This window comes from Ictalurus punctatus, chromosome 1 (genome assembly GCF_001660625.3).
Source record: "Ictalurus punctatus breed USDA103 chromosome 1, Coco_2.0, whole genome shotgun sequence".
Taxonomy (NCBI): domain Eukaryota; kingdom Metazoa; phylum Chordata; class Actinopteri; order Siluriformes; family Ictaluridae; genus Ictalurus; species Ictalurus punctatus.
Genome location: NC_030416.2, coordinates 4,199,446 through 4,216,040, shown reverse-complemented (window position 1 = coordinate 4,216,040; position 16,595 = coordinate 4,199,446). Strand labels below are relative to the sequence as shown.

At 38.5% G+C, this 16,595-nt stretch overlaps 1 protein-coding gene across 1 annotated transcript; it reads right to left on the bottom strand.

The window, feature by feature from the left end:
• Positions 1-1,807: 1,807 nt before the first annotated feature.
• LOC108271036 (C-C chemokine receptor type 4) lies at positions 1,808-6,819 on the bottom strand. Its single transcript, XM_017478230.3, has 3 exons — positions 6,746-6,819; positions 6,345-6,413; positions 1,808-4,959 (listed from the first exon to the last, which is right to left on the bottom strand). Exons 2-3 carry the CDS (start codon positions 6,386-6,388, stop codon positions 3,936-3,938), a joined length of 1,068 nt encoding a protein of 355 aa, XP_017333719.1. The 5' UTR covers positions 6,389-6,413; positions 6,746-6,819; the 3' UTR covers positions 1,808-3,935.
• Between the last annotated feature and the right edge of the window lie 9,776 nt (positions 6,820-16,595).

The following is a 16,595-nucleotide window of genomic DNA, read 5'->3' as shown; positions in this document are numbered from 1 at the left end:
GAGCATTGAAGCTTTTCTGGCAGCTCGTGGTGACCCAACACCTTACTAAAACATGTTGTGTTGGTTTTTCCTTTAATTTACAATAGAAGCCAGAACCAGAAAGTCAACACAACATAGCACTTTCTCAAAATTCTTATCATGTTCAGGCCATCTGTACACATAAAAAATAAAATAAGCCAGCACCTCTATATATGGTTGGAAGGAATTACTTCGAATTAGTGTCTGAAGGTGGTCATACTCTCACATGGTTTCCTGCAGTCTAAATATAATACTAAATTAAAACATTCAGGCCAGCACTGGGACTTCCCTTTCCTCGCTTCTGTATTTCCTCTTATGCTTTTTTACGAATCTTTATGCTTGCACAACAGGTTACTAGGGTATCCTTTGTGACAAGACTTTTGTGTACATAATTGGATCGGAAAATCAGCACTGAAATGTGATTGGTACTGAATGATTTGCATGCAAGTAGAAGCACTCAAGTTCAAGATATGTTCATAGAAATGCAACCTACAACTGAAAAACTGCTCGTCACATTGTAAAACTGCTGAGGAAAGTATCAGCTTCTTCTTAGGCGTGTTTTCAGATTACATTTAAACCCACAAAAGGTTTACAAGAACTGAGCACTCATTTCAGACTGCAGTGTTACCTCATAACTGCTGCGCCATCAAATGTGTGACATTAATTACCAGCAGCAAGGCTTCAATAGGATTCCCTTATAATTAGACTTATGAGTAGATTTACCAGAGGTATACACTGATTATCAATAACATTAAAATGACCTGCGTACTATTGTGTAGGTCCCTGCTGTGGTATCTGGCACCGAGATGTTAGCAAAAGATCCTTTTAGTCCATAAAGTCCTTAAGGTGGAGCCTCCATGAATTTGACTTTTCGTCCAGCACATCACACAGACGCTCAATCAGATTGATATCTGGGGAATTTGGAGGCCAAATCAACACCTTGAACTCTTTGTCATGTTCCTCAAACTATTCCTGAACAAATATTTGCAGTGTGGCAGGGAACATTATCCTGCTGAAAGAGGCCACTGACATCAGGGAATTCCATTGCCATGAAGTCTTGGTCTGCAACAATGTTTAGGTAGGTGGTACGTGTCAAAATATCCTCAAGATGAATGCCAGGAACCAAGGTTTCCCAGAAGAACATTGCCCAGAGCATCACACTTCCTCCGCCGGCTTGCCTTCTACCCATAGTACATCCTGGTGCCATCTCTTCCCCAGGTAAGCAATGCACACCCACCCAGACATCCACATGATGTAAACCACGCACCTTCTTCCATTGCTCCATGGTCCTGTTCTGACTTCATTTCGTGGTGGTTCCTCTGTGCATAAGGCTGAATAACACCTCCCTATCACTGATTATTTTCCTATAACAGCACCTTACTTGTCGATATTATAACTAGTACTAGTAATACTATTAATAGTAGTATTGCAGCAGTTGAGTGTTTGATGCTTGACTGTCTGAAGTTAGACATTGGTAATTAAGAAGAAAAGATGATGTCAGATGCTGTTGGTCTTCTTGGTCGCTTCCTCCTTGACACACAGGATGTAGAATAAATGTGATAAACTGTTTATTTATATCAGCTGACTCCTGTTCAAGGCATGTGGTTTCCTCTCTCTCTCTTTCTCTTGTTCTCTCTGTTTCTGTGTGTGTGTGTGTGTGTGTGTGTGTGTGTGTGTGTGTGTGTGTGTGTGTGTGTGTGTGTGTGTGTGTGTGTGCGTGCGTTCGCACTTATATGTGCAGCATTTATATGCCGAAAATTGAGCAAACAAAACTGAAGGAATAAAGGTGCACATTTTAAAGATAATTATCATTATTTATTCCGTCCTTTAAAGCAGTAAAAAATAACAACTTGCACATGCAGCTGCTTTGGCAACAGAAAATATTCAATAGATTATTATTAATATATTTATATAAAGTGTTTGAGAATGAGAAGATGCATAGAGTTGTTTTTCCAGATAGGATCAAAGTCAACAAATAAGAAATAAATGAGTACATGCACACACACAATAATGCTATAGCAGAAAACCAGTATAAACCCCCTACTCATGCAATAATTCATCCCTTTAAAAATACTTTTACCAAGTAACCCCAAGAATAAAAGACAGGAATTGGTTTGTATCAACTACCAGGAACTAATTTTCCTTTCATAATACAAATTTTTTCAAAGTAGATTCCATCATTCTTCAGAAATATCATTTAAATATCCGAATTACACATACAATTGAAGTACTCCATGTGTAATACGGATGAGCTCAGTAAAATTATAAGAAAGCACCACTACTAGTAAGAACTCGGAATAGTAAATTAATATATTAAAAACTTTACTGCATTTTTAGATTTAACGTAGTTGTATATAGCTTGATTTACAATGTAGAGATAATGTGCATATAAAGCCTTACATAACTAATCAACCCTCTAGAAACTACATTTTATAGTATTACAACCTGGAAATGAAGTGAGATTTCATGAATCTGAACAAAATAACCCTTAATATTGAACTAGTCAGAGTATGTGACAATGGCTTGCAAAGGCAATGGCTTGCAGTAAATTAGGGGCTTCCTAGCAACTTATAATTTTGTCAAAATTCAAATAACATAAAGGGTGTCAATATGACGCTACCACCACCATGATTCACGGTCTTATAAGGTGTTCCAAATGTGATCAGCAGTGTTGTGTTAATTAGGCTAATATCCCAATTAAGTCCATTTCAGTTCCAGGTTGTAATACTACAAAATGGCGAACATATATATAATATGTCCAATGGTATATGGACCTTCAGACCCATGTGAGTCTTACCAAAACTATTGCCACAAAATTAGACATCTAGAATGCCTTTGTATACTGTAACATTACAGTATACAGATGCCAGGTCTTCTTGCCCAACATGAGTGCTCAACTTCACTAATGTTCTTGTAGCTGAATGAGCAAATCCCCACAGTCATGTTCCAAAAACTGGTGTAAAGCCTTCCAAATGGGGACCAAATCTTTAATGGGATGTTCAACAAGCACATATGGGTGCACCTGGTCAGGTGTCTACATACTTTTGGCCATATAATGTATATAAATAAAACCTTTTCCATACCTTTCCACTTTCATTCGCAGGCCATTTGCTGAATGACATAAAGACCATTGAGCTTTCTGAAATCTCAAGACCATGCGTAAATCATGTAAATAAGATATGTGAACTAACAAACCGACAACTCATCAACCTATTTAAACTGCATGTCCAAAGTGACTCAATGGAGCTATAAACCTCATAATACTATAACCTTGTGCTACATTAAATAATGGTTTAAGTCATAGATGTTCATGTGTTTATCACTTCTTTTTAAAAATATATGATTGGAAGAACATACATTATTGACTAGGAAATTACTAATTAACCAACACACCATCTTATTTATATTCTACAGCTGGCTCTTGCATAAAAAGGTATTCTAACACAACTTGAAGTTTGCGTATACAAAACGTTTAACAACAGAGCATGGTATGGTGATCTGTTTTTACTTAGACACAAGCATGTATATATAAAACATACAAATATAATTTCTCTCATTTTCACCAGTACACATAAAATGAGGGTGCGGGAGTCCTCTGAAAACCTTGACCATTCAGAATGCAGCATAACCTTCATCCATAATCCAGGCTTTACTCTAAAATATAATTAAAGTCCAATTATGTACTTTAAATCTACCTTAAAATAGATGATTCAGTATATTCACATTTCTAGGTGGAAAGTACATTTAGCTACCACCCCAATGAAAAGAAAATGCACCATTTAGGTGCATGGTATGGTATTCTTTAATTACCTAAATTCAGAGACACATGCAAAAAGAAGTTTTCACCAGTATATATAAACCGAATGAGCATTTATAAATTGAGATGTAAAATAAGATGATTTCATTTTCTTCTACATTTATATGGCAACTGAACGTTCGTCCACACTTGTGGTCTGTGAATACACCGACCCTGTGGCCTGGTTCATGTAGCGCTTCATAAACTGCACTTGGAAGCATGGTGTCTGGCGCAGAAGCCTGGTGAGGTGCCTCCTGAACTTTTCACCCACAAACACGTAGAGGAATGGATTGAGGCAGCAGTGTGAGTATGCCACGGCTTCAGTGGCTTGCAGCATGAGCTGGATTGTTTTGCTGAGCTCACACCCTGGAGGCAGGATAAGCTTCAGTTCCAGTGCTTTGAGAAATGCTGCAATGTTGTACGGTATCCAACAGCAGAAGAACACCACCATAACTATAATGACAAGACGAATAGCCAGTTTCTTGTAAGTACGAAGGGTCTGAAGCTTCCGGAGAACCATTGAGTAACAAAATCCTACGATACTCAGTGGAATCAGCATTCCCAAAACATTCATTTTAAAGAAAGCTGCACTTCTCACATCATTGTGGCTTTTATTTTTTGGATAAGCACTGCAAACTACTTCAGTCCCAGTCTCTTCAACTCCAAGATACAGCAGCTCAGGAAATGATGCTGCAATAGCTATAATCCAGACTACCAGGCTGGCTAAAATCCCACAAGTCTTGGTTCGGATTCTCAAGGCAAACACAGAATAGACAATAGCCAAGTATCTGTCGATGCTCATCAGCACAATAAAGAAAATGCCGGCATAAAATCCAATGTAGTACACGCTGAGGACCAGAGTGCACATGGCTCTACCAAAAACCCAGGTATCCCTGGCGTAGTGAGCCAGGAAGGGGAGAGAGAAGATTAGTAGAAGGTCAGCGATGGCCAGGTTCAGGAGAGACACATCAGTCATGCTTTTCAGCTGAGCACCTCTCAGGATCACCCATAGCACCAGCATGTTGCCCAGGAAGCCCACCACGAAGAACAGGGAGTAGAGCACAGGGAGAAAACGTCTTGAATGGTATCCATACTCACACGGTTGAGAAATCTCAGAGTAATCATATTCTGTTGTGCTGAAAACACTAAGGAGAGAGTTACTACATGAGAATTACTGGAGAATTGTGCACTTCCGTATTCAGATCTTAGACATAACTACAGACTTAAGCACTATTCAGATATGGCGAGTTACATGTGCAGATTGGAGTTTAAGTAAAACAGGCTTGGTTTCTTATATCATGCTGAAATTTAAGTTTTGGGCTGGAAATACACTCAATTTTTTTTTTTTTAACTATAAAATGCCATTCAAGGACATTATTAAAAATGAAATATGGCACTATTAATTAATTAAGAGTATCATCCATTTTAAAATCATTTTAAGACTCCATCTACCTTGGAGGAGACAGCATCTTATATGTCTTCATTTATTTTTAATTTTTAAACTTCCTTTAGCTTTTATTTTACATAGTATTTTTTTTTTATTTTTTTATTATTTTTTTTTTTTACATTTGACTGGAAATGGAAAAAAAAGCTTCTTCAATCCACATTTAATATCCCTGATGTATTTTTCTTTGTTAAAAATGAATGCTTGCTTTTAAAAGTGGTGGTCTATATGCTCTTAATAAACTCAAGAAAAAAAAAATCTGTCAGTCTCACAGATGTGATCTAGATATAGCTCATTTGCATATTCTGTAAGAAGAGCCCAGGAAATCGATTCAAATGCTTGTTTATTGATTTGATTGTCAAAGTTTGAAACCTTTTTTTCTTGAAGTAGATGATGTAGATAAATACAGGAAGGATATACACTTTGTTTTTAATGGGCGCCTAAATTGGGCATTAATAACACCTTTATAATCCGTGCATGAGGAATTTATGAAAGGCTTATAACAAAACTTGTCAGCAGACATTAGAGATTTTATGTGACTTTATCTGATTTTTCTTGAAGAAGAAAGAAAAGCATAAGCCTTGATTATCATTATGGGCTTATCAATATCGTTACTGTATTTTTTTTTTATCCTTCATTGCAAGTGATTAGCTGAGAAAGGTGCATAATGTATACATACCACACACAATAGTGTATATAGTAATGTAATGAACTGTTCATATTCATACCTGCATTATTACAAAAATGTGATGCTAATGATTGTGTTATTAGTTATTAGAAAATATTGAGGGAAATAAAGCTTTTCCATATCTTATAGAGAGCAGAATTAATCATCTGGTTTCATGCAGAGGATGTAGATATATATTGTCGATCTCATATTAGCTCATAATTACTCAAATTGTTCTACACAAACACCTCAGAGTCATTTACACTTGACAAAACACTCCAGTACACAAAAAGCAATACAATTACAATTACAATTGTAATACATGGATATCTACAATTTTATATCAGCAAAGAACATATGATTTCCATTAAAAGTGCATTCGACTGCCTTTTAATATTTGGAATGTAATGTGTCCTCACCTGGATGTTGTGATCTCCCCAAGACCACCGCTCATGTTCGACATCGTTGCTATTCAGCATCAAACAGTCCTGCAGGGGTAAAAGATACAGAAAAAAAGGGGAACAAATGTAATAAACCAATATGTAAGGCTGAAACTGTTTTGCGCACCACACGTTTCTGTATCCTTAAGAAAGTATCAGCTCAACAAATGAGTCAGTAAACTGCTGAAGTGCAGAGTATGAAAATAAGTGTGAAAGTCTTAGCTGTGAAGACAAACCAGAGAAGCCACAAAGATAAAGATTAATGTATACAATAGTTATGAAAATTAATAACACATCGCATTAGCATTTACATTGCAGATAAAAAATGATTCAAATAATAAGCACAAGCAGCTGGGACAACACTACCACCGTATACTTACAAAATTCGATAAGGGTTGTTTGGGGCTCAAAGCCAAAACTGTTTTTGAGGTCTCTGTTATTCGCACTTCTGTTTTTGTGATGAGTAAAGGGGTTGTGTGGAGACATGCATGGTGTTTTTGCACTTGATTAATTTGCCCAGCTAGTAGCTAATGTTCTTCTATGCAAAAGCGCTGAGCTTGTGTTTATTTTTCCCACACACTGACCTTTCCTGAATTTTAAGGAAACTTGTGGTAATGAGATATGTGGTAATATTCTTTCTGGAGAGAGGTAAGCTATGTGGCTTAGCATAACAAAGACAAGCAGCCAATTGATCTAATATGTGAGTAATACAAATTATATAACGGAAATGATCATCACTTTGATGATCAGAAAGTGTTCTATAATAGACATTTCTATAACAGCAGCTCTGGCTCCAAGGTTTATATTAATGTGCTCATCATAATACGCTATACTTTCTCAATCAATAACCTTTTATGACAGAGAGAAAAAAAAAAAAAAGTGTCTTATGACATTTTCTGTGAGGAGACTGTTTACATTTATATTGTATTTTAATGTCTGAAATTTTTTTTCGTGAGACTCTTCTTTTGTTGTCACAAAATATACTTACTGTATGAAGCTTATGGGCTGTGTCCAAATAGACAGTAAGAGAAAAGCAGTACACCAAATGAGTAGTATGTCCGAATTCTCAGTATGCATAAAACAGTAGGCGAGAAATACCCAGATGACCTACTGCTTCCGGCAAGATTTTGCAGTATGGAACCACTGGACACTGTGGATACTGCTCTACCACATAATTTGATGGGACTGGCATGGAAGAACTGTCAGAATCCACAGTGCATAGTACATCAGGATTGTATTCTTACCACTTATACCACTTGGAGATAAAGCTCTGGGTTACTGATCGGAAGGTCGGGGTTCAAGCCCCAAACTGCCCTTGAGCAAGGCCCGTAACTAGGGATGCACCGATACCACTTTTTTTTCAGACCAAGTACAAGTACAAGTAGTTACATTTGGGTACTTGCAGATACCAAGTACTGATATAAGTACTTCACACTTTTCGGAATGCCCTACGTCTGAAGCATGTCCACAAATGCACCCGCTATGGCTTCGCCAGTGTGCAAATCCCTAAACTGCGTTGCTTGTAAAACGACTCTCTGGGGAGTAAAATCCTCATCAATCCACTGTGCTGTTAAACGTATAAGAGACATTGGGCTGACACTGCTAGTCCAAATATCAGTGGTGAAGCTAAAGGCCGAAATGTCCTGCGAGAGGTTCCTGATGTGCTTTTTCATCAAGTTATACATCTCTGGTAATGCGATATCTGTAAAGTGGTGATTGCTGGGAATCTCATACTTCGGCTCAAGTACACCAAGAAGATGACAAAATCCTGTATTATCTACAACTGACAACAGTTGGTCATCAAGAGCAATGAACTGGGTAAGAGCTTCTGTTATTTTTACTGCCCGTGGGTTGTCTCTGGACATTTTCTCTCGCTTCTCCAGCGTTTGCTGAAAAGTTCATGTCAGTGCGAAAAAGTTCATGTCAGTGATCCACGAGGAAATGTAGCTCTGACAATAAAGTTAATAAAAGCTTTATTTCGACGTGTGTATGGCTTGATTATTCGAACCCATTTAGAGATTGGATCTTCGCGAGTTCTCCTTAACCCCTCTTACACTAGCATTAGCAAACTCTTTGCACTCGACGTTATGTTTGTTCTTTAGATGTTTAATCAAATTGCTTGTGTCAAATTGGCTATTTTTTACCCTTCCTCTTGACAGTTTAGAGGGGCATAGTTTGCAGTCTGCTCTACTTTTATCATCCTCACTTATCTTAAAATATCTCCAAATTGCTGACATTGCTCCTCTTCCAACTACCTGCTCAACTGATGAGAGGCTAGGCTATGTCACGTTGTCCTAAAGTGGTATCGGTGTGGTTGTATCGGAGTAGTTTTACAAGTACGAGTATGAGTACATGAGCACAGTATCGGGCCAACACCTGAGTACTGGTATCGGTATTGTTGCATCCCTACCCTTAACCCTCTCTGCTCTAGGGGCGCTGTATCATGGTTGATCATGCACTCTGACCCCAGCTTCCTGACATGCTGGGGTATGCGAAGAAGAGAATTTCACTGTGCTGTATATGTGATCAGTAAAGACTCATTATCATTATCATACTGATCAGAACAAACTGTATCAATGGCCAAGCTATGGGTACTGAATCAAATGAAGTAGGTACTGTCACAGGATGCGATTTCAGATAGTGTGGATACCATGGTCACAAACATTTAACCCAAAGGCTTGCCCATAAGCCTTACCAGATTACCTTTTGTGTAAATTCTGAGCCGTTTTATCCGGTTTTGCCTTTTGTGTATGACCCTTGCTTTTTTCCTGCAAACTCATTTGCATTATCCATTGGATCTTGAAAATTGTGAATATTGTCAAGTTTGAATTTTGCCTGGCCTTGCCCACTATTCTTTGAATTTGCTCTTTGGATTATTATTACTATTCTTTGAAATATTCTAATCTCTTTGTTTGACAGTGGCATCTTTGTACTTTAAGCTTTGGATTGTCGACAATATTGTTAATAAATCTCCAGCACATATAAATATCCTAAGAACTTCCCTAAGTCAGGTTTGTTATAGAAGGCTTCACCTAGTAACATGAATTTCTTCCCCTTTTTCTTGACTCCTTGGTGATTGCTGCCTATATGTGGAATACTTTTCCTTTTTTGTTTTTACATTCTTCCCTTTGCTTTTTTACAATCAGGGCAGGAACAGAGTCATATTGCATTGAACTCTCATACTATTAAGGCTCTTCAACATTCAATTCAATTCAATTCAATTTTATTTGTATAGTGCTTTTTACAATAGACATTGTCTCAAAGCAGCTTTACAGAAATATGGTATACAGATATTAAAGGTGTAAATTTATCCCAACTGAGCAAGCCACTGAGTGGTGATGGTGGCAAGGAAAAACTCCCTAAGATGTTTTAAGAGGAAGAAACCTTGAGAGGAACCCGACTCAGAAGGGAACCCATCCTCATCTGGGTAACAACAGTTAGTGTGAAAAAGTTCATTATGGATTTATATGAAGTCTGTATGGCGTTAGGAGCAGCCGTAGTCCCAGCAGTCTGGAATTAAAGAAGATTTGAGCTCCAATCAGAGGCAGAAAGGATCTGGATCTCTAGTATCTCCATAAATTCGCGTGATGCTCGGCGAAAGGAGAGAGGGAGAAAAAAGATTATTATGACTGCGAAGTAGTAGAACAGAATCTAGTCAGGGTAGGCTTGAGTAAACAAATACGTTTTAAGCCTAGACTTAAACACTGAGACTGTGTCTGGGTCCCGAACACTAATAGGAAGACTGTTCCATAACTGTGGGGCTCTATAAGCGAAAGCTCTTCCCCCTGCTGTAGCCTTCACTATTCGAGGTACCGTCAAATAGCCTGCATCTTTTGATCTAAGTAGGCATGGCGGATCATATAAAACCCAAAAGTCGCTTAGATATTGTGGCGCGAGACCGTTTAGTGCTTTATAGGTTAATAAAAGCCGATTAGGAGGAATCATGACAGAAGAGTGGATCTAACCATCTTACAGCATCATTGCAACAACATCTAAAAGAAAACAAGCAACATTATGCATCAGAAATTCTTTATTTTAAGGGAATATTTGTGTATTCACCAGTGTTTCCTGCATCGCTACTAAATCCACGGCAAAACCTGACTTGTGATTTTACAGTAAATGCATGTCAAAGCGACATGCATTTACAGCATGTCACTAATGCATGTCACAGCGCGACCAGCGTCGTCCAATTCTCGGGTTAAAAATACTAATCTTTGCATTCTCTAAACAAATCATTCTAAAAGATTCACAGACCATAGGAGTTACCGGTTACGAATCCCTAATGAATCAGTGACTCAGTCGGTTACTGAGCCATCAGACTACTAGACATCTATAATAACAGTGCATTTATGAACAGTAACGTTGCTGGTTTTATTTTAGATGTTGTTACAATGATTCTGTTAGATAATACACGCGAGTTTGGTACAGTATGACTCCATTCCTGTAAAATATAACCTGAATGGTTGGAGAAAGAACATGCCACTATTACTCAGCACAATAGTGGCGGTTATCTGATTGGTCTGAGAAAATGGTGGGTGGATTACAGATATTTGTGGATTTGTGTGCACTTGATGCTAGAAATGTTTCAAAACTCACAAATGCGGGCAGCAAACCACAAATTCTCAGCACGCGATCCACAAGAGAATATATATATGTGAGTACACCTCTCACATTTTTGTGCATATTTGATTATATGTGGCCACACTGAAGAAATGACACTTTGCTACAATGTAAAGTAGTGAGTCTACAGCTTGTGTAACAGTGTAAATTTGCTGTCCCCTCAAAATAACTCAACACACAGCCATTAATGTCTAAACCACTGGCAACAAAAGTGAGTACACCCCTGAGTGAAAATGTCCAAATTGGGCCCAAGGTGTCAATATTTTGTGTGGCCACCATTATTTCCCAGTACTGCCTTAACCCTCTTGGGCATGGAGTTCACCAGAGCTTCACAGGTTGCCACTGGAGTCCTCTTCCGCTCCTCCATGACGACATCACGGAGCTGGTGGATGTTAGAGACCTTGTGTTCCTTCACCTTCCATTTGAGGATGCCCCCCAGATGCTCAGTAGGGTTTAGGTCTGGAGACATGCTTGGCCAGTCCATCACCTTCACCCTCAACTTCTTTAGCAAGGCAGAGGTCGTCTTGGAGGTGTGTTTGGGGTTGTTATCATGCTGGGATACATGCTGGGATCATGCTCTGCTTCAGTATGTCACAGTACATGTTGGCATTCATGGTTCCCTCAATGAACTGACACTCAACTTCATTGGTCGACCATGGCGAGGCCTGTTCTGAGTGGAACCTGTCCTGTTAAACCGCTGTATGGTCTTGGGCACCATGCTGCAGCTCAGTGTCAGGGTCTTGGCAATCTTCTTATAGCCTAGGCCATCTTTATGTAGAGCAACAATTCTTTTTTTCAGATCCTCAGAGAGTTCTTTGCCATGAGGTGCCATGTTGAACTACCAGTGACCAGTATGAGGGAGTGTGAGAGCGATGTCACCAAATTTAACACACCTGCTCCCCATTCACACCTGAGACCTTGTAACACAAACAAGTCACATGACGCCGGGGAGGGAAAATGGCTAATTGGGCCCAATTTGGACATTTTCACTTAGGGGTGTACTCACTTTTGTTGCCAGCGGTTTAGACATTAATGACTGTGTGTTGAGTTATTTTGAAGGGACAGCAAATTTACACTCTTACACAAGCTTTACACTCACTACTTTATATATATATATATATATATATATATATATATATATATATATATATATATATATATATATATATATATATATAATTTGCTAATCTCATTTTATTTATTTCTGAATTCAATTCTTTTCTTGTGAAACTCCTAACATGTATTTGTGGATCTCAATCTTGTCACAATCACAATTTCCCCTCGAGCTGGCGCTGTAGCATGCAGCTTGCTTGGAGACCCAAAGCTCGATTTGCAAGCTCTTCGCGAACGCACGGTTTTGGGCCTTCAGTGACAATGACTTTGTTTACTTTGGACACGTGCTTTTGTTATGGTTGGTCCTGACTCCACCCCGGTATTGTCATTGGTTTGTTTTATGTGGACCTCATTGTTTTCAGCTGTCTTGTGCTTCACCCCTGATTATCTGTCATTTAACCCCTCGTGTCTCTTTGCACTTCGCATAGTATGGAGTGTTATAACCGTACGAAGCATTAGTACCCCGTTCCTCGTTTAGTTTCATGTTCTTTGACCTTGTTTCTTGTTTCTCGTTCTTGATTCTAGCCTTTCCCAGTTTATGCCTGTTTGCCAATCGCCTGACCCATTACCTGTTTCCTGGCCTCACTCTTGTCTCCTGTTTTGGATTTGTCTGCCTGTCTCTCTCTAAATAAACTCTTATCTGCACTTGCATCTGTCCTAACCTTCATTACATAAAATACGTGACAAATCTATTTATTTGTGAATTTTTTTTAACTTTTGTGAAGCGCACTACATTAATTTCTGGGTCATGATCTATTTATTTGGAAATATGAAACAATTCTAACAATTCACCTAATATACATATGATATATGTGCAAAAACTATGGGGAGTTATTGCACATGTATCATATGTATAATACATGCTGGGTGTTTGATAACAGTTTGCCGTGGTCTGTTTTGTTCCAGAGTACCTAGATATACAATATTTAGAAAGGTTAGTAATCCCCTTTGTTTGTGTACTCTCAGTGGTGTTCTTGTTGAGCGTTACACTCTAGTGGGGTCACTGGAGAGTTTTGATGTGAGTGTGGGAGATTGGAGATCTGGCTTGTCTGAGTTGGCAGGGGTCAAAACATAAAGAGCAGCTGGAAAACTGCTTAATACTTAAAGCCTCCATGCCCCAAAATCTCATTACTTTTGGGTTTTCTGCTCTTGCTGGTGGAGAGACTTGTGAATACAGAGAGACAACTGTTCTCACTCAGGTCTTTGGAGGAGCTGCCTTTTTCAGCAGCTGACAAGAAGGTTATGTGTGAAGCATGTGTAAAAAATCATGCACTTTGGAGATCTAACGTACATGGGAGATGAGATACCAAATGGAGCGCTCATCTCTCTGATCTTGATGGTTTGTCACTTTCTTGGAGGCTGCTGTGTGGTGTTTTACCACCTACCAAAAGACTGTGGTGACCTTCAGTGGAGAATCTTGAACAGCATCATGTCCACCAGTACCACTGTAACCCAAACATTTCAGTCATGATTCTGCAATGATATTGATAATGTTTTTCATACATTTTGCAACTACTGGCTAAGGCTAAGACTGTTATTCAATCTGATTGGTAGTGTACTTAGAAGAACGGATTTCATATTTACAAAGGCTTTATTCATTTGTGGATGCAAATACTCCAAGGGGGAAAAAAGTTAAATTTACCCTAACAAATTTTATTATCAGGCAAGAAGCTAGCGATTTAGACACCCTGTAAGCTTACAGCTGAAGGAGAAGACATTGATGTTGTTTATTCACTTTAAGTGCTAGCAACATCCTGTGTAGGTGTTGATTTTGCTTTTTATCAAGCTACAGGAAATCTGGTTGGTTTTGAAAATAAGTGGCTTACACAAGAAGGTTTTGCAATTGTTAGTGATTGTAAGTACCTATCGTTTAATTGGTGAAGGTCCCAAAAAAAAGAGGCCCAGAAAAGGTAGATATTCCTGATGAATAACAGATAAATCTTCCTATATTTTGCTGTTCTCAGCCAGGCTAAATTTTCTGAGTTGCCTCCTCATGACCCTGACTCTGTGCTAAAAGTTTTCACTATGCTTCATTTATGCAGTACATAAAACTTCATCTGGATTTAAGAAGGAGGGGAATGGAAGACCATGTTTAAAACAAACTCTGGCCACTACACTTATTTAGTTATGTCTAATGAACTAGTTAATAGGCTTTGGTTTTTCACACCCTTGTAAATGAAGTCCTCAGGGATTCAGCAACCAACTTGACATTGTTTACACTGATTATACTCAGAAATTTTCATGCTTAGCCATGGAGCACATGCAAAATGTTTGAAAAGTGCTTGAGAACCTGATGGAAATAAGATCTTTGTTATATTAGAAAAGTGTAAATTTCACCACCCTTAAATCAAGTTCCTTGGCTATATCTTGGAGTAGTTCCATGCTAAATCATGGAGTAGAGATGGAGAAAACCAAGGTGGATGCTGTAACTGCATGGCCACAACCTTGCATCAATAAGAACTGCAGAGATTTCTTGGTTTTAAAAATGCATATTGTCAATTCATCAGAGGTTTCAGCTCAGCAGCTGCTCCATTGACCTACCGCCTTAAGGGAAAACCAAAGACCCTCAAGTGGACTGCAAAATCCACCCAAGCATTCAGAAAACTGAAGGATTACCTCACCAGTGCCTCCCATCCTTTGTTATTCTGATCCCTCACCATCTTTTGTTATGGAGTCATGGAAATCCTCCTCAACTGCTTCCCTGTGTCTTCTATTCAAGTATGTTATCCCCAGCTGAACACAATTATGATGACGGAAACCAAAAGCTATTGGCAATAAAAGCTGCACTAGAGAAATGGCTATATTGGCTGGGAAGGGGAAAACACCCATTCCTAATTCTTACAGATCACAGGAACCTTGAGTACAGTATGTCGGAGGTTAAATCTACACCAAGCCAGGTGAGCTCTCACTTTTAATGCTTTTTAACCCTTGTATTATGGTCACAAATCAATTGCATCATTGAGCTTTGCCAGGTAATTTTAACCCTGTATGGATAAATCAGCTCAAAACAGTCCAAAACATATTTTACTCTACAATTTCATTTGACCCTAATCACCACCTACACATTCATTAACAGTTTAGAGATTCATTGATTTTACTGTATTTTACAGTCCATACTGACCTTATTACCTATCAACATGCCATTCATTTTCATTACAAAACACACATTTTAGAGCATTTAATGGTCTTTCAATTGCTATTATATATGTCAGAGCCATATATTCTATTTGATTATCTCATTCAAGCATGTTTGTATTTCAGATGTATGTATTTCACATTTGTGTACCTTTGCTGTTATTAAAAACCTATACTGTTCTGCAAAGGCTTTCACCTAGTTTTTGGAGCATAGCAGTGGGGATTTGTGTTCATTCAGCTACAAGAACCTACTGAGATCAGGCACCGATGTTGGGTAAGGAGGCCTGGTGTGCAGTTGGCATTCCAGTTCATCCCAAAAGTGTTCAGTGGGATTGAGGTCAGGGTTCTGTGCAGACCACTCAAGTTCTTCCACTCCAACTTTGGCAAACCATGTCTTCATGGATCTTGCTTTGCACAAAGTGGCATTGTCATGCTGGAACAGGTTTGAGCCTTTAAATCCAGTGAAGGGAAACTAACAAAGGTACAGCATACAAAGACATTCTAGACAATTGTGTGCTTCCAATTTTGTGGCAACAGTTTGGGGAAGAATTGCATATGGGTGTGATGATCAGGTGTCCGTCCTCTGATGGGTTGGCATCTCGTCCAGGTTGCCCCAGCCTTGTGCAACCAGTTCCACAGCATTGGCTCCAGGCTCCCCTGTGACCCTGTGTAGGATAAGCTGGATTGGAAAATGGATAGATGGATGGTTGACTGGTCAGGTGTCCAGATACATTTGACCATAACGTGTACATAGAACATATAAACAGTATACAAATTTCCATTTTCATTCTAAGGCCATTTGCAGAATTTCATGAAGATGAAAACTAAGAACCATATGTAATCATATAAAACATTTAGGGGAATTCATATCAGCTATTTTTATAGGGAAAGGAAGTACTTGGGGAAGGGATTGTGTTTGTAGTTTTACCTTTGATGAGCTCTAATAAAATTACTCTTGTTCAGTATAATACAGTCATAATTTTGAGACCATGCTGACTTGGATAAGATAAGGTCCATAAACACATCCACTGTCAGAAAAAAGGCACTAAACTGGACCATTCCTTGCTGCATACACCTTTGGATCTTTTAGGATGTAGCTTTTACTTAGAAATGTGCATGTAGAAGCATATCTTATGTATTCTTATTATGTATTATAATAAGAAGAAGCATATCTTACATATTCTTATTCTTATATTATGTATTATGTATTCCTTTTGAAGCACATCTTATGTATTCTTATGTAATGGAGGGGATTAAAGCAACATCAAATAGATGGCACATCAGAGCCAAAAGAAATCCCTGTCTGTCAGATTTCCAAGTCGAACTTGGCGATTTCATGAACAACAATGCAAAACACAATAT

Coding starts and splice junctions, on each gene's coding strand:
- LOC108271036 (XM_017478230.3), bottom strand. CDS start 6,388: ATGTCGAACATGAGCGGTGGTCTTGGGGAGATCACAACATCCAG. Junction 4,960..6,344: donor GGGGAGATCACAACATCCAG/GTGAGGACACAT, acceptor CTCTCTCCTTAG/TGTTTTCAGCACAACAGAAT.